General features: G+C 48.9%; 1 protein-coding gene across 1 annotated transcript; it reads right to left on the reverse strand.

The window, feature by feature from the left end:
• Positions 1 to 6,303: 6,303 nt before the first annotated feature.
• On the reverse strand, positions 6,304 to 11,536 carry LOC149465991 (uncharacterized). Its single transcript, XM_089673108.1, has 3 exons — positions 11,417 to 11,536; positions 8,846 to 9,860; positions 6,304 to 8,137 (listed from the first exon to the last, which is right to left on the reverse strand). The coding sequence occupies exons 1-3, from the start codon at positions 11,534 to 11,536 to the stop codon at positions 6,747 to 6,749; spliced, it is 2,526 nt and encodes an 841-aa protein (XP_089529234.1). The 3' UTR covers positions 6,304 to 6,746.
• Positions 11,537 to 18,736: the final 7,200 nt, after the last annotated feature.

The following is an 18,736-nucleotide window of genomic DNA, read 5'->3' on the forward strand; positions in this document are numbered from 1 at the left end:
CTTCCTTACCAGGCCAATTTTCAGCTTTCAGCACTGTTGCACTTTGAATGACAATTGCGTGGTCATGCAACATTGTACCCATATGAAATTTTTATCATTTTTTTCTCACAAATAGAGCTTTCTTTTCGTGGTATTTACTTGCCGCTGGGGGTTTTATTGTTTGCGCTTTAAACAAAAAAAGAGCAAAAAAAGTGAAAAAAAAAAAAAGGTTTCTTTGTTTCTATTATAAAATTTTGCAAACAGGTCATTTTTCTCCTTTACTGATGTGCGTTGATGAGGCTGCACTGATAGGCAGCAATGATTGGCACTGATAAGCAGCACTAATGAGGTGGCACGGATAGGCGGCACTGATAGGTGGAACTGATAGGCGGCACTGATGATGGGTACTAATAGTCAGCACTGATAGGCGGCACTGACTGGCAGCACTGCTGGGCACTGACTGGCGGCACTGGTGGGCGGCACTGATGGGAACTGGTGGGTGGCACAGGTGTGTGGCACTGATGGGCAAATAGACTGTGCACTTTGCAAGTGCAGTTGCACTCATTTTCCTTAGTAAAAGTATATGTGGTAAAAATTCACTTTGTAAAGAATTGTCAATCTGGTACAAACAAAATAAAAAATAAAAAAAAAAAAAGCATTTTTGCTTGCACATGATTGGATAATGGAAATCAGCAGAGCTTCACCACATTTACTAAGCCTTTGGGAAATTGAGTGCAACTGCACTTGCAAAGTGCACAGTCGATTTGCCTTTAGTGAATCCACCCCACTGAGTTTCCCTAACATATAATGCCTAAGCCCAGCTTCTCAATGTTTAAATCTTTGTTAGGACAGACAGTATTCAAATCTAGTTTACAACTGATAATGAGATCTGCTAGCACTGTAGGGGCAGGGTTGATTATAGTAAGCATCTATATAGTATAGATTAGCACAAGTGATAAATCAGAAGCCCCCCACCCCTCTGCAGTAGTGAAGTGAGGGTTAATAGAACTAAGGGAGCTGTGACATGCTCTCATTAAGAAAACCCAACTATGCCCACCCTTTCCGCCCAACTCCTCCATTCATATAGGTCGTACTACAGCTTGTATGTAAAACATGATCTAAGAATGAAGGAGCGGAGCTATCAATATTCTACCCATCCTCCATTCATAGACAGTTGTGCCTTCATAGAAGTTTCTATGAATGGAGTAGCTGACCAGAAAGGGTGGGCTTAATCTGGTACTTTTGACAAGTGATTGGTGGATGTCTCCTTAAATAAAATTTGTGTCCTGAAGATCAGTGTACATGTCCCCTCCGAGGAATGCCGATTATCGGCTCTCCTCTGTCAGCGTGACAGCACGTGAGGAGAGAAATGCAGATAACCGGCATTTCCCTATTTACATGCGATCAGCTGTGATTGGACACAGCTGATCACATGACCGAGCCGAGATCTTCAGCTCTTTCCATTGACCGCCGATCGCTGCGCACTCCCAGAGCCGCGCATGCGCGGTTAGAGTGGGAGGGTTTGCTCAGCGCTGTACAATAGAGGGGGGGACAATACATGAAGCATTACAGCAACTACAAACAGCACACGAGGGGTTATAGGGCCCTACTCTTTCGAGCTTACAATCTAGGAGGGAGGGGGTAGTGGTACAGGAGGAAGTGGCTGTGGGGGATGGAGTGGTAGGAGGAATGAAGGAGAGCAGCAGTTAGGTGAGGGTGGGGTAGGCTTCCCTGAAGAGGTGGGTTTTCAGGGAGCGCCTGAAGGTGAGGAGGGAAGGTGACAGTCTGATGGATTGGGGTAGTGAGTTCCAGAGGATGGGGGAGGACCTGGAGAAGTCTTGCAGACGTGCGTGTGAAGAGGAGACCAGGGAGCAAGATAGAAGGAGGTCCTGTGAAGAGCGAAGGGTACGGGTAGGGTGGTACTTGGGAATCAGGTCGGTGAGGTAGTTAGGGGCAGTGTTGTGAATGGCTTTGTAGGTTAAGAGCATCTCACCAAAAATGCAAATCTGACACGCTGACTGTCGGCTGTCAGATGGAAGCACCCCTGCAGCTGTGCAGCCACACACCCCCTCTCACGATCAGTGGTCAGGTTCAGAGACCAGTAGCTATAGCAGCAGACCAACCAACAGGATAGGTAAACAAGCAGGTCACCCTGGGAGATGATGCAGGCTCACGTGAGGTGCGGGGCCTAAGCACTAACCGGTATTCACCAGAGCTCCTGATGGAGGAGATGGATTTTGCTGTGTGTTAGGATTGTCTAATAGATCAGGCAGTGTATTGTCCAGCATCCCAGATAGCTCAGTGAGGAGAGTTACTGTCAGACACCGCGGAGGTCCCAGGTTCAAGTCCAGGCCCTGACACCACCATTACTCCTGATTTTCCCACCACCCATGTTTTCTGGGACCAGCATGGTGGGTGCCACCCAGTAACGTGGAGGGAGATCAGTCAACATCCATTCGCTAATCTCCTGTTCCTGACCCAAGAGCAACATGTAAAACATCACTTTTGGGTCCTGATGTCACTATCCCCAGTGCGATCTGCACTCCATTGGAGAGCAGGTAGGACATCAGGGATCTTTTAGACCTGTCACCTACAAAATCATATGTGATGAAAAAAAAGTTTAGTAAAAATTAAAGTTGCGCCCAAGCACTTAAACCCCCCCCCCCAAAAAAAAAAAATGATTGCGTGCCCCACCCAGCCTCACATACACACATATTTATGACCATAAATGCACAAGTCAGGGGTGATTACACATGATGATGTAAATTGCATTATATGTGTTACACATCACCTTGCATGTTAGAGTTAGGTCAACTCTAGGCCCATTGTTCATGGTTAACTCTAAACTGATGACCTATAAGGACTTTTAAAGTGTCGCCCATGGGACACATAGGGTGCTGAACCTTGTTGTCATTTCACAGATTTAAGGTTTGACATGTTGGGTATCTACTCGATGTAACCTCATCTTTTATATTTTACAGATAATGGGTAATGTATTGTGGTTTTGTGTACTAAAATTAACTTTAATGTATTTTTACTGTAATTTTAATTTGCAAAACCATTGCACTAATATCATTTGACCAAAAAATTGGAGCTATCACCATTTAATTCTCTAGGGTATCTGCTTTCAGAAGATATGTAATGTTTTGGGGGTGTTATGTAATCCTAAGGCCCTAAATCATTTTTTAAACATGTAAACAAAAAAAAAAGCAAAAACAGCAATGACAGCAAAGAATTCAATCATGTAATCTGGATGGAAACATATTGTGAGCTCAGAAAAATGAGATATTCCATGATCATAAGAGTATGTCTAGCAAAAAAATGTTAATTGCTGCGGTGTCCCATAAATTATGTATAATCCAAATCAGAGCTATTAGCAGATCCTCCTCAGCTCATCGTATAGGTGTCAGATGAATGTGGACATTCAATCTCCATGTATGCAATACTGCGCTACAGGGAAACTCATTAAATAAATGAGATAGCATACACCATCAGTCTACAATCTGAGAAAGGGATTATAAATCCACTGGCAGTGATCATTTCTAGCCATTAACAATGATGTTCTCAGTGTGAAGCCTTTACTGACATTGCTAATCTAAGGCTACAAAGGCAACGATGTATAATGATGTTGTATGTCCTCCAGTGAAAGATGTTTAAAAGGGTATTCAAAACATATCTATGTGGTAAATCCAGGTAATATATGATCCTCTGTGGGTATAGTTTACGCACCTGACTAGCTTTGCCATTCCTCTATCACCATAGACCGGTCAGTTACAGAGATGAGCCAAACCATTTAACCTCCTCAGCGGTATGATTCTTTCCGATTTTTTGTGCTGAAAGCGGTACCATTTTTTTGCATGGAAATATGTCGTTTTTTATTGTAGGCTGTAATTTTTAGGAATAACTCACTGAAATCTGTACGAACAAGAGTCTAGTAAACATTACGGATATGATAAAACTTGAAACACTAAATCATAAATTATAATTTAATAAATAATCATAAAAAATATTAATATAAAAATAATAAATTTAATTCAATAATATAATCAAACCAAAAACACTGAAATTTGAAATACAGAGGCAAATTCGCACATCGCTGAGCAAAGTCGCAAAATCGTTTTCAGTGTCTGATGACGAATTTCCCCACAAATCATTATCACTCAATTCTGCAAGTGGTTCTGATTTACTATCGCTGTTCTCTAGCCGGTCTAAAACCGCTTTTGACCTAAAGGGACGCTTTTTGGACGCCATGGACTTTTCTAAGTTTCCAGGCAGAAAGAACAGTCAAAATGCAGGCAGGGCACAGGACAAAGCAGTAGGGACAAAATATATGTGAAATGCTTTGAAACAGCAATGACAGCAAAAATGACATTTTTTAAACATTTCAAATTTGTTCCGGCGCCCGTACGTCCCGACGTCACAGGGACCGGAACACGGAAGCCAGATGCCGGCATCGGCCGGAGGAGATGGCCGGGGACGCTGCAGGGGACACATCGCGGGAGCGAAGGACAAAGTAAGTGCTGCAGGGACTCCCTGAGCAACACCGCATGGTAAGCCCGAGTGTAGCTCGGGGTTACCGCTCTTGGTACTCAAATTTTACCCCGAGCTACACTCGGGAAAACCGCTAAGGAGGTTTAACAGTGGTGTTTATTACTAAAGAAGTACAAAATGTTCCCTAGGAAAAGTAAGTATGTATGTGGATGTTCACTGAGTAGTTCATAAGGTGAAGCTGTACATGATTAGGTATTCAAAGTGAACATAGCTTGGCCTTACTAGGCTTAGTGAACCTTCATCCATCATGTTACATAGTTACAGAGTTGGTAAGGTTGAATAAAGACACCAGTCCATCCAGTTCAACCTGTGTGGCTGTGAATATGAGTGTGTGTTTATGTCAATGCCATTTCCCATATTCCTGTATATTGGGTTCGCTAAGATGCCCATCTAAGAGTTTTTTTTAAACTATTGACACTTACCACTGACACCACTAATTGTGGAAGGGAGTTCCAGGTCTTACCGCTCTGCCAGCAAAGAACCACCTACCCAGTTTAAGATGAAACTATTTCTCCTCAAATTTCATTTAGTGGCTGTTTGTCTTCTTAAGCTCCCGGAAAGTGAACATTTTTTTCCGTATCACTATTTTGATATTTGTATATCACTATCATATCTCCTCTTAAGCATCTCTCCTCCAGGAAGAATAATTTTAACTCTTGCAGTAGTTCCTCATAACTGAGGTCTTCCAGTCCTCTCATTAGTTTTTTTGCCCTTCTCTGGACTCTCTCCAGCTCCAGCACATCCTTCCTCAGGCTTTTTGACCAGAACTGGATGACATACTCAAGATGTGGCCGGACCAGAGTTTTATTAAAGTGTAAAATGGTATAATTGCAATGTGAATGTGCAAAGTGCAAGCAAAAATCTTAATTTTCTTTGCACATAATTAGCAATTCTTTGATAAATGAATTTTCACTTAAACTCACCTTATTCACTAAGCTAGGTGAAATGTGCTCTACTGCTTTAGTAAATCAACCACAAAGTAATTGATCCCACAGAAACAGACCTCCAAAAGTACCAAAAGTATACCATTGTTTAAATGGGACTTTTCCCCTTTTAAAAAGTAACTATTTTTATTATTATCTTATAATAACTGTTATAGTTGGTAACTGTTAAAAATAAATAAGTAATGAGTCACGTAATAAGTACAAAGGACTATGGAAGCATCTTACCATTTATAATATAATTTCCTGGCTTGGATACTTATTGCTATTGAATTATTTCTTAATTAGAGTTAGAATTAAATGAGAGCAAGAGAAAATATAACAGCTTAATTACCTTGAAAATTAAGTGATTTTACATAAAAGTAATTTATTTCACAGGATTGATGCACAGAATCATTTATTTTATTTCATATATCTGTCATATTCAAATACTTAGGGATAAGAATTAAACTCAAGCAGAAAATAGGATGGACCAAAAGTACATCAATTATTTTAAATCTATCTGTTATCTATAATGACACACATTAAGGAGACTGCATTTTATGTATCTCTGCAAAATATACTTATATATCATACACTGTTCTTATCTATGCATATTGATGGGTCACTTTGGCACCCTCCCTTCCTCTTTACAATGAGCAGCTTTATTCCCTAAATCAGAACTATTACTAAAACAAAAGTTTATCTGACTACCAGAGATCCAATAACAAAGTGTAATATGACAAATCAATCATTAAAAATTTTTTTTTTGTAATAAAGTGTATCTTTAGAGTATAATTATGGTTTAGAAGCAACAGAACATGTAATACTTTGACTAGTACCCATTTTTTGATTGAAAAGATACTTTTATTGCATAAGCATCAAAAACAACATGTTACGTGTAATCGGGGTACATCTCACCCTGTACTGCGACGCAGCGCACCACATAGCAATACAGTTCCAAACATACGATAAATACATTCAGGCCAATAAATACATTCGCTCAGCGGTATGATGCCTGACGTGATGTGCACGGAGGATGAATCCCCCGGACCACCACGTCATGCATGACGCCGCTTACCCCAAAAACTGTAGCATCCTAATACGATATACATTTCCTAGTCACTATGTCATGCACGAAAACGATAACTGAAAAGAAAAACACTGTCAACAATAGGCATCGGGTGTGTGGGGGGGGGGGGGGGGTGGGAGGGGAGGGGAGGGGGAAACACAGGCCCGAAGCTTTATTGAAGGGACAAAGACACGCAAGGGGGAGTAGGGGGAAGGGGGAAATCTTCAGACGTCCTCTTCCTCCTTAAAGTCCAACAAGGAATAGTCTCTGAGCAGACTGAGGATCAGTCTGCGGCAGTCCTCAATGGACATCCTCTCCCGCTGGAGTGTGAGGCGCTTTCTGGCGCACCATAAAGCGTCCTTGAAACAGCACAGCACCCGCCAGGCGCCGTCAATGTCCTCCAAAGAAAAAGTTCCACAGAACAGTCCATTCAAAACCCCAAAGTGAGTGATGGCTGTCTGTGGCACAAAGTCCTTGAGTTCAGGTTCCAGGGCCCTCAACAGGGCCTGAGCAAATGAGCACTCCCAGAAAACGTGATAAGACGTTTCCTCATGGGTGATGCAGAAGGGGCAGTGTCTGTATCTGCTCAGGTTCCTGGCATGCATAAATGTCCTGAGAGGCAGTCCCCCCTGGATAGCCATCCATGCCAGGTCTTTGTGCCTGTTGGTGAGGATGTTAGAAGAAACATTCCTCCAGACCACCTTGCAGGTGTCTGAAGGCAGGCCTGGAACCGACTCCAAAATGTCTCTGGCTCGGATGAGCTTGTAGATGGTCTTTGGCTTCCACAAGTCCGGCTTGACTCCCTGCAGCCCTTGCTCCCTGATGAACTTGAAGGTATCCAAGTAGAACCAAGGAGTGTCCCAGTTGTAGGGGATGGAACTATCCCAGGTGTCCCACCCCAGGGACCTCCAGAGAGGCAACAGGAAGAAGCGAGACATTGCGTTCCCGCCAGAGTCCATAGTCCTTCTTGGCAAAGTTCTGCGGACGCAGTTGCAAGCAAAGAACACCCTCAGCTGGGTGGCGATGTCGGGCACGCCCTTACCGCCCTTGAGGGGTTCCTTGAACATGACTGCCCGCTTCACTCTGTCCATCTTGGAGCCCCAGATGAAGTGAAACACCGCCCTGGTGATGGCCTTGCAGGTGTTGACCCGGGGGGGCCAGGCCTGGGCGAGGTACTGCAACACAGGGAGAATCTCGCTGCGGAGTACCAGTGTCTTCCCTTCGATGGTGAGGTCTCTGAGGCTCCAGAGTCCAAACTTTTGGCGCATCTTGGCCAGTCTCTCCTCCCAAGACTTCAGGGCTGCGCCCTCGGCACCAAACCAAACTCCCAAAATCTTCATGAAGTCTGTCTTGATGCCAAAGGGCATGGATGCAGAAGAAGGCAGGAACCACTTTCCGAAGAGCATGACTTCCGACTTCCCGCAGTTGACCTTTGCCCCCGAAGCTTGGCCGAAGTCCTCGCAGGTCTGGACGAGCAGGTCGATGGAGCGCTGGTTGGCACAGAACACCGTCACGTCGTCCATGTAGAGCGAGCACTTCACTTCCCGTCTGTCTGGTCCCGGTGCGGTGATTCCCCCGATCTCTGGATTCCGTCTGATGCATTCGGCGAAGAGCTCTATACAGCAAACAAAAAGCAGAGGTGAGAGAGGACAGCCTTGTCTGACCCCGGAGAGAACCGGGAAGGGGTCAGTCTTCCAGCCGTTCACCTGCACGGAACTACAGATGTCATTATACATGATGTCAACATATGAACAAAACATTTCCCCGAGACCAAACCTGCGCAGGGCTCTGCACATAAACCCATGGGAGACACGGTCAAAGGCCTTCTCCTGATCAAGACTGACCAGGGCCGCGTGCACACGGCGGTCCTTGATGTATTGGACCGTGTCCCGGACAAGCGCTAGGCTGTCCGCAATCCTGCGGCCAGGAATGCCACAAGTCTGATCCGGGTTGATGATCTGTCCGATGACAGCCTTCAGTCTGTTCGCCATGACCTTGGCGAGGATCTTGTAGTCCACGTTCAGAAGAGAGATGGGACGCCAATTTTTCAAGTCACATCTCTCCCCCTTACGCTTGTACAGGATCGTGATCATCCCCTCCCTCAACGAAGGAGGCATCTTGCCCTCCACCACCATCTCCTCGTACAGCTCGAGCAGGTCCGGGCCCACGAGATCCCACAGCGCTACATAAAGCTCCGCTGGGAGACCGTCGCAGCCCGGGGTCCTGCCTTGCCTAAAGGATTTAGCGGCAGAGTGCAGTTCCTCCAACGTCAAGGGGGCGTTGGTGGCCGACAAACCTGCAGGATCAATAGTGTTAGAGATACCTGACAAGAACCTGTCGGCCGCTTCCGAGTTCGTTTCTTTAGGAGAGTAGAGGTCGGAGTAGTAGTCGCTGACCACTTCCATCACGGCCTCCTTCCCCTTCTGGAGTGTTCCAGTCTTGTCACGCAGCTCCGACAGGGGTGTGTGTCCTGAGTGGAGTTTCCTGAAAAAGAAAGAGTTACACTTCTCACCTTTCTCGAGATGCTCCACTTTGGCACGGAAGACAATGTGCCTGGATTCTTCCTCAAAGTGCTTTTTCAAGCACTTCTTGGTGTCCTCCAGGTCTTGCCTCACGTCCCAGCCACAGTGGTGAAGGTCCTGCAGGGACTGCAGCTGACGCTGCAGCCTCCTGAGTTCCTTCCTCCTGGCACACACTTGCTGGCGTCCCCTGGCCTGAAAGAAGCTGCGCAGCTTGACTTTCACGAACTCCCACCAGTCGCTGACCTTAGGAAAGAAAGCCTTCTCCTCTCGCCAGGCACCGTAGATTTCCCTGAGCTCCGCTAGCAGTTCCTCATCGCCCAGCAGGGTGCAATTCAGCTTCCAGGAGCCTGGGCCCGGGGCAAAGCCCTCTCCCAGATCACCTTGAAAGTGAATGGCCCTGTGGTCAGAGAAAAAGCAGGGAACCATGGAGAACCCGCGGTGCCTGACTGCCCTGGAGGTGAGCACAAAGTCAATCCTGGAGCGCACGGATCCATCGGGGCGGCTCCATGAGTAGTTCACGGAACCGCGCCCCACGGATCCCACTGCGTCTCGCAGGGAAGCCTCTGCGATCATCTCCCGGAGCAGCTTCGAGGTGACGTCGAGTTTTGCGTATATGCTGGAGCTGCGCCCATCCTCCTCTATCGGACAGTTAAAGTCACCGCCGATTACTACTGCTCTCGTTGTGGCGAGTTGCGTCCGCAGGGTTTGGAAAAGTTCCAGCCGCGCGTTCTTCTCCGGGGGGGCGTACACGTTGATGAGCCTAACGGGCTCCCCCGCCCACGAACCATCTATGACCAGAAGGCGGCCACAGACGAGCTCATGGGCGGAGTCAACAGTGAAACGTCCTCCCCGGATAAGAACCGCAACCCCTGCAGACTTGCAATCGCCACCCCCAGACCAGTAGGAGGGACCATGGGTCCACTGGGAGGACAAATGAGTGTACCTCCTCAGAGGGGGAAGTGCGCACTCCTGAAGCATGTACACATCACTCTGCTGTGTGGAAAGAAAGGTCAGCACAGTCTGCCTCCTAGACGCGTCCTTTATGCTCCTCACATTAATGGAAAAGATAGATATCTCAGCCATCATGGGAGAGAGATGAAGGGGTTAGTCGGCAGGGGCTGTGCCTACCTCCCCTGGGGAGGGGGGGCGACCTCTGTGACCTCTGCAGCCTGACAAGTGTCCTGGCCCAGACCAATCTGATTGAGGACCTCGTTGAGGACCTCATTGAAGTCGGTGGAGAGATCTGGCTCCGACTGGGTCAGAGCCATCTCTTCCTCCACCTCTTCTTCCTCCAGCGTGTCGAGGTCCTCCCCCACGGGGTCGGGGCCTGCGACATTCTGGAGGACGGCAGGTCGCTTGGTGGCAGAGGAGGTGTCCTCCGCCGCCGGGCTGGCCTGCTCCTTCTTCCGCTTCCTGTACCCCGCCGCAGAGTTGCTGACAGGGGTAACAGGGGGAAGGGGCGGGAAGTCCTCCTGGGAGGACAGGTCCGGGGGGGGTGGGACCGGGGCAGGGGCAGGGGGGCAGGGGGGGGTAGGGGCAGGGGGACCAGGGGCCGAGGGGCCGGGGGCCGGGGCAGAGGGACCAGGGGTAGGGGCAGGGGGGCCAGGGGCGGGGGGGCCAGGGGCGGGAGGACCAGGGGCAGGGGGACCAGGGGCAGGGGGGCCAGGGGCAGGAGGACCAGGGGCAGGGGGGGCAGGGGGACCAGGGGCAGGGGGACCAGGGGCAGGGGGACCAGGGGCAGGGGGACCAGGGGCAGGGGTACCTGGGGCCTGGGGGGGGTTCCTCTTACCCGGGTCCTTTGGAGGCTTTTGTGGCGCTGGTTTGGTGGCCGGGCCCTTGCTCAGGGCCCCGGCGTACGTCCTGCTTCTTTCTGGGCAGTCTCTGTAGACGTGCTCGGACCGTCCACAGAGGTTGCAGGTTCTGGACCTTGGGCAATCCTTGGTCTCGTGACCTGCAGACCTACAGAACCTACAAGAAAGCACACTGCATTCCTTACCCTCGTGCCCCGGCTGGCCGCACTTGCGGCATGACTGGGGTAGGTCCGGGTAGTGTAGGAGTCCTGATGACGATCCCAGGGAGAAGCATTGTTGCAGGTGTTGGAGATCTCCAGCGGGGCGATCTCTTAGTAGCCTGCAAAACACGGCCCACTTACCAGTCCAGAAGCCGTTGGTGTCTAGTATCCGGACTGGGTCCTTCAACACGACACAGAACCTTTGGAGGTAGGTGGCGATGTCTCTGCCGGGGACGTGAGGGTTTCTCATGGACACCGTGATCCTTCTTTCGTCCCTTTGAATGGGAGAGTTCGCAGCGAACTTCCGGAAGAGGGAGTCGGGTCCAGCGGTCTTTACTGCCTCCCAGTACCTTCTGCACACCTGTAGTGAGACAAAGGTGACCAGGAACATGCCTCTCACAAAGGACTGCACCGACAGGGTCTCTGCCTTGCTGAATCCCTGCTCGAGTATCATCTTCTTGCCAAAGACTTCCGGGGTCATTTCCGGGATTCTGCCATCTACCTCTTTCAGCCGCAGCACGACTGTCTGCTTCATCCAGGGCTCCAAGGGAGGGAGACCGTCTGCAGGGCCGGAGCGGTCTGGGGTGGAGGTGGAGGCGGAGGCGGCTTCTCCCGGGGTCTTGGCGGTGGTGGCGTTCTGTGGCTTCTTCGCGGTCTGTTTCTTCCCCATCTTGGCGCAGAGGAGTTCAGAAGGGCTTCCCAGGGATCTTGGTCGGGTTCCTTCTCCTTCTTCTTCCTCGGCGGCTTCACTCTCGCTTGCTTAGCCTTTGAAAAGGCTATTGAGCGTCTACTGCCCGGAGGTAGTAACGCAGAGTGAACAAGGGGGGGGAAGATCACAAACTCGTTCTGTGTGGGGGCTAAGCCTCAAACCCAATAGCAGCAAGTAGGTGAAGCCGGATTTAACCGACGATCCTACAAGGCCGAGAAGAGGGTACCCCACACAGACCAAATGGCTTGGATAGATGCAAGTGTTTCTCAACGTCCTAGCTGGAAGCCGGGACACCCCTAAAGGCAAGGTCGATACTACACTTGATCTTAGCCAAAAGGCCGACTACCCATGCTCCGCTTGCTCTTCTAGCCTCACAGGAGTCAATATTATTATTATTATACAAGACTTATATAGTGCCAACAGTTTGCTCAGCGCTTTACATTATGGAGGGAGACAGTACAGTAACAATACAGTTCAATACAAGCGGGATTAGAGGGCCCTGCTCCTTGGAGCTTACAATCTAGGAGGGAGGGGATAGTGGTACAAGAGGTAATTCGCTGTGGGGGATGGAGTGGTAGGAGGAGTAGTGGATCCCAGTATTAGCTGGGGGCGGGGTAGGCTTCCCTGAAGAGATGGGTTTTCAGAGTGACATATTTGACTAACCTGCTGTGTTTACATTACCACAGCCCTGGTGATCTGTCATTTAGCAATGAGGGTGGCAGGAAGATGATTGAAGTGATTTGTGATGGATCTACATTGCTGGGTGACATGATTAACCCTTTCACTTTTTTGGATTTTTTCGCACACGTTTAAAAAATAATTTTAGGCCTGAAGATTACACAAAACCCCCAGATATGATATATTTCCTTAACCACCTCCTTTCCGGCCGTTGTATATAAACGGCCGGACAGTAGCAGTGCAGGGTCAGGTGGCCGTTTATAAATGGCCTTCCCGCCCCCTGCTTGTGCGCGCTCTCTGGGAGCGCGCAGCACCGCGATCCATTGCCTGCTGTGTCCTCCAGACACAGTGGAACACCGATCGTCGTACGGGAGGTTCCGTACTCTGCGAGGTCCCGATCATGTGATCACTGATTGGCCAATCAGTGATCACATGCAGAGTAGTAAGCAAGATGTCACTTCTGACATCATTGCTTACTACGTGTGAAATCTGTGAATGATCACAGAGGTCACATGGTAGAAGGCTATTCACAACAGCCTTGTACCATGTGACAAGCTGTGACCAATCACAGATCACACAGTAGTTCTCAATGGCTGCAAGAATGCAGCCAGAGAGAAGGAGAAATGATTGCTTTTACAGCCTTTATGGGTGTAAAAGCAATCAGTGTAAAAAAAAAAAAATCTTCATCACCCCCTATAAGTAGTACAGTGTCCCCATGGTGACACTATACTGCTAGGGTGACAGTATGTAAAAAAAACCAAAAAACATAAATAATCATATTCAAAAATAAAATAAAAATGTAAAAAAAATGTTTAAAAATGATAATTTTTGGTTATAAACTAATTTGGGTTATTTTTTTTAGTAAAAAGATAACGGAATAAATTTTGTCCAAGATTTATGATGAAATATTATTTATTTGCAAAATTTTATAAGAAAAACACTTTTTTTCTAAATTTTTGGACTTTTTCATTTACATAGCAAAAAAAATAAAAATCCCAGTGGTAAATAAATACCACCAAAATAAAGCTTTATCTGTCCCAAAAAAATGGAAAATAATTATGGAATGAAATACCAATTAGTTGAAATGGAATTATAAACATTGTAGACTGACCTTACTGCGACATTGTGCTTGCAGCCTCCCTGGCGGTATTCCTGATTGTAGCTCGGGGTAAAGTTTCAGCACCACAAGCGGTAACCCCGAGCTACACTTGGGCTTACCATGCAGCATTGCTCCAGGATCTGTTCTTCTCTTACCTTGTCCTGCGCTCCCGCGATGTCCCTACTGCAGTGTCCCCTGTAATGTCCTCCGGCGGATGCCGGCATCTGTTATCTGGGTTCCGTTCCCTGTGACTTCAGGACGTACGGGGACGGAACGGTGAAAAATTTGAAAATGACAAAAAGTGACATTCACTAAATACACTAAAATCACATAGTATAACATTCCTGTATCAAACCATTTCACATACATTTTGTCCCGAGTGCTTTGTCCTGTGTCCTGCCTGCATTTTTACTGTTCTTTCTACCTGGAAACTGAGGAACGTCCATGGTGTCCAAAAAGCGTCCCTTTAGGTCAAAAGCGGTTTTAGACCAGCTAGAGAACAGCGATAGTAAATTAGAACCACTTGCAGAATTGAGTGATAATTAGAGATGAGCGAATCGAACATGGCGAAGTGGAATTCGTTTCGAATATTGGGAATCAAAATTTTCCAAAAATGGCGGCGACATGTGTGGCGACGGAGCGGGGATCTCTGGGAAGGCGCGCAGACAAGGCGCGCTGACCCATAATGCATTCATTCATGACATGTGATCGCATTAGCCAATCAGCAGCCAGCCAGCCAGCACTGTGTAATGGTCGAGCTATAAATTGCGGCCATCTTAGAATTCTCCATTAGCCTCCGGTCATTCAAGAGAGACAGACCTCTCTGTATTAGGGACAGAGTTAGGGCCAAAGAGACTTTAGGGCCACAGAATCGTTACTTAGGGACACAGAATTGTTACTCAGGGACACAGAATTGTTACTCAGGGACACAGAACTGTCACTCAGGGACACAGAATTGTTACTCAGGGACAGACACAGAATTGTTACTGAGGGACACAGAATTGTTACTGAGGGACACAGAATTGTTACTCAGGGACACAGAACTGTTACTCGGGGACACAGAATTGTTACTCAGGGACACAGAACTGTTACTCAGGGACACAGAATTGTTACTCAGGGACAGACACAGAATTGTTACTGAGGGACACAGAATTGTTACTGAGGGACACAGAATTGTTACTCAGGGACAGACACAGAATTGTTACTGAGGGACACAGAATTGTTACTGAGGGACACAGAATTGTTACTCGGGGACACAGAATTGTTACTCAGGGACACAGAACTGTTACTCGGGGACACAGAATTGTTACTCAGGAACACAGAACTGTTACTCAGGGACACAGAATTGTTACTCAGGGACAGACACAGAATTGTTACTGAGGGACACAGAATTGTTACTGAGGGACACAGAATTGTTACTCAGGGACAGACACAGAATTGTTACTGAGGGACACAGAATTGTTACTGAGGGACACAGAATTGTTACTGAGGGACACAGAATTGTTACTCAGGGACACAGAATTGTTACTCAGGGACACAGAACTGTTACTCAGGCACACAGAATTATTACTCAGGGACACAGAACTGTTACTCAGGGACACAGAATTGTTACTCAGGGACAGACACAGAATTGTTACTGAGGGACACAGAATTGTTACTCAGGGACACAGAATTGTTACTCAGGGACACAGAACTGTTACTCAGGGGCACAGAATTGTTACTCAGGGACACAGAACTGTTACTCAGGGACAGACACAGAATTGTTACTCAGGGACAGACACAGAATTGTTACTGAGGGACACAGAATTGTTACTGAGGGACACAGAATTGTTACTCAGGGACACAGAATTGTTACTGAGGGACACAGAATTGTTACTCAGGGACACAGAATTGTTACTCAGGGACACAGAACTGTTACTCAGGGACACAGAATTGTTACTCAGGGACAGACACAGAATTGTTACTGAGGGACACAGAATTGTTACTGAGGGACACAGAATTGTTACTCAGGAACAGACACAGAATTGTTACTGAGAGACACAGAATTGTTACTCAGGGACAGACACAGAATTGTTACTGAGGGACACAGAATTGTTACTGAGGGACACAGAATTGTTACTCAGGGACAGACACAGAATTGTTACTCAGGGACACAGAATCGTTACTCAGGGACACAGAATCGTTGAATTAAAGAGTATGTCAGACAACACGCAGAGGAGTGGCAGAGGAGGCAATGTTTCAGGAGCGAGCAGACGTGGCAGCAGAGGAAGGGGTCGAGGCAGCACTAGTCGCAGCCAGAGGCCAGTGCTCCCGGTGTCATCCAGCGGTCGTGTCTCCACCGACAACCCTGCCGTCATCGATTGGTTGGCTCGGTCGTCTTCCTCTTCCCAGGTCACCTCTGACACCTACAGCCAACGGTCGGTGGGTATGTCAGACACAACCGTTAGTTGGCATGGCCCGGGAGCAAGCCTACTAAAATCACGTGTCCTCTACCTGCCCCTGTCCTTTGGTGTTCCCTCACCAAGCGAAGTATCGCATGCTGTGGGCTCAGCCCCACTGTACAGTGAGGAAGAGCTAACAGAGGGCGGTCAGGAACGGGGGGAGACATCCGCCTCTTCAGCAGCCAGGCGAAGAAGTACTGGCGAGGAGAGTGGCTCGGTAGCCGGTCTAGAGACAGGTCTGTCTCCTGACACACACGCAGCCGAGGGGGCTAGTAGTGAGGTGGAGACCCTAATTGATGATGATGAGGCTAATCGCACTTGGCAGCCTCGTCGTCATCAGGCTATTGCTTCCGCATCATCAGGAGAAGAGGGTGGCAGCTTGGCAGCGAGCAAAACAGTCGGTGGGTTGCCCAGGAGGCAGCAGGGTCGCAGCAGTGTCAGTGGAGGCAAACGGCCACGGAGTAGAGCACCAGCTCCACTGCAGCCTACCACCACGGCCAGTAGTGGTGCCGGTGTGCACGGAGGAAGTAGCAGTCAGCCAGTGAGGAGTAGCGGGGGCAAAGTTTCCTACTCGGCGGTGTGGCAATTTTTCGTCAAGCCGCCCGAGGAAGTAAACGTAGCCGTATGTCGACTATGTGGCCAGAAAGTCAAGCGTGGCCAGGGGGCCCATGTTGGGACTACAGCGTTGCGTCAGCATATGCAGCGTCGCCATTCGGTGGCCTGGGAAAACCGTGATAAAGATACGGCGGTTCTGCCTGCCCCAGCCCCCGCTCCATCACCCGCTCCGTTACTTGCTCCGTCACCCGACGTCAATCGCCCTCTATCAGCCAGTCAAGGCTCCAACACCTCTGCTGAGGGGAGTTGTCGCTCGTTGGCATCTTCCGCTCGTTCAGATGCTCCTTCTCCTGCTACTCCTCTTCACGGATTCCGTCAGCAGTCTTTCTTGGAATCCGTTTCCAAGAGACAACAGTTTGCGAGCACGCACCCGACGGTGCAGAAGCTGAACGTCCTCCTGTCCAAGTTGCTGGTGCTGCAGTCCCTCCCTTTCCAAGTGGTGGACTCAGCACCTTTCCGAGAAATGATGGCTTGTGCCGAGCCGCGGTGGAGAGTGCCAAGCCGGCATTTCTTCTCCAAAAAGGCAGTGCCAGCCCTGCATTCACATGTAGAAGAGATGGTGGGCCAGTCTTTGAGCATGTCGGTCTCTGCCAAAGTGCACGGCAGCGCCGACGTGTGGAGCTGTAACTACGGTCAGGGACAGTACATGTCATTTACGGCCCACTGGGTGAACGTGGTGCCGGCACAGCCGCACCAGCAACTTGGACAGGTCACGCCGCTTTTGCCTCCATGTTTGCACGTCCTTGGTCCAGCAAAGATGTCCGCCTCTACCACCTCTTCTTCCACCGTGTCCTCAGCCGCCACCCCCATGCCAAGTCCCATTACCCGACCGGCATATCACATGTGCAGGGCGCAACGGTGTCACGCTGTGCTGCACCTGGTATGCCTTGGCGAACGTAGTCACACAGGGGAGGAACTTCTGAGTGTAATGAACAGAGAAATCGACAGATGGCTGTCTCCGCGCAAACTGAAAATCAGAACCATGTTGACTGACAACGGAAAGAACATGGTGTCTGCTCTGCGTCAAGGAAGGTTGTGCCATGCGCCATGCATGGCTCACGTGTTCAATCTGGTTGTCAAGCGGTTCCTAAAATCCACCATCCCACTGCAAGACATCCTTAAAATGTCACGTAAACTTTGCATGCATTTCAGCCATTCCTACACCGCAAAGCACACCCTCCTTGAGCTGCAGCGGCAGAACGGAATTCCACAGCATTGCCTGATCTGCGACGTTGCAACAAGGTGGAATTCAACCCTACATATGTTAGACCGCCTTTACGAACAGCGAAAGGCCATCACCGATTTCCTGATGTTACAAGCGGATAAAGGTACTCCCTGTGTAACTTAGATGTCAGCCATTGGCAGCTCATGCGTGACACCTGCCGCTTGCTCAGGCCCTTTGAGGAGGCCACGCTATTCGTGAGTCGGCAGGACTATGGGATGAACGACGTCATTCCTCTGTTGCACGTCCTGGAACAAATGCTGTTAACAATGGCTGGTCAGGGTGCGGTAGACGTGGCGCACAGATCTCAACGCCACATGACCCCTGTGGGGGCAGGACAGGAAGAAGAGGAGGAGGTAGAGGAGGACATTTGTGCTCAGGAATTATTGAGTGAAATGGGTGGTTTTTCCACTCAGCGGACAGGAGTGGAGGAGCAGGAGCATGTGGTAGAGGAGGAGGAGGAGGAGACAGAGGACCCAGACGCACCGTGGCAGTATGCTGTGGAGATGGAGGCAGGGAGTCCCTCGCATTCCTTGGCACAAATGGCCCATAGCATGCTCGGTTGCTTGCGTAGCGACAGCCGAATAATAACCATCAGACAGAGGGATGACTTTTGGCTGTCCACCTTGTTGGACCCTCGCTACCGTTCAAAAATGGTGGCCTTTTTCACACCTGCTGAGAGGGAGGCCAAAATAAAGTACTATAAAAACCACCTATGTAGTCAGTTGGTTTCTGCCTTTCTGCGCCAACGTCCATCCTCAGACACTGTGGGCCCTGTGCGCTCGCGTTCCGCTGCCATGGCAGCAGGGGAGGGGTGGGGTGGTAGGAGCAGTGGCAGCTCCACCAGCAGCGGCTGCCTCAGTCTGCAGTCGATGATGAGTAGCTTTCTTCACCAGCGCAGTGAGGAAACTACTAAC

This window comes from Staurois parvus, unplaced genomic scaffold (genome assembly GCF_062004578.1).
Source record: "Staurois parvus isolate SC_StPar_1 unplaced genomic scaffold, SC_StPar_1.0 ptg000135l, whole genome shotgun sequence".
Lineage (NCBI taxonomy): Eukaryota > Metazoa > Chordata > Amphibia > Anura > Ranidae > Staurois > Staurois parvus.

What these genes read in the sequence shown, in the direction of transcription:
- LOC149465991 (XM_089673108.1), bottom strand. Translation starts at nt 11,536, where the DNA reads ATGACCCCGGAAGTCTTTGGCAAGAAGATGATACTCGAGCAGGGATTC. An exon ending in TCACCTTTGTCTCACTACAG is followed by an intron (nt 9,861 to 11,416) that starts GTGTGCAGAAGG and finishes TCCGCCCATGAG; the next exon opens with CTCGTCTGTGGCCGCCTTCT. An exon ending in GGCCGACAGGTTCTTGTCAG is followed by an intron (nt 8,138 to 8,845) that starts GTATCTCTAACA and finishes TTTGCTGTATAG; the next exon opens with AGCTCTTCGCCGAATGCATC.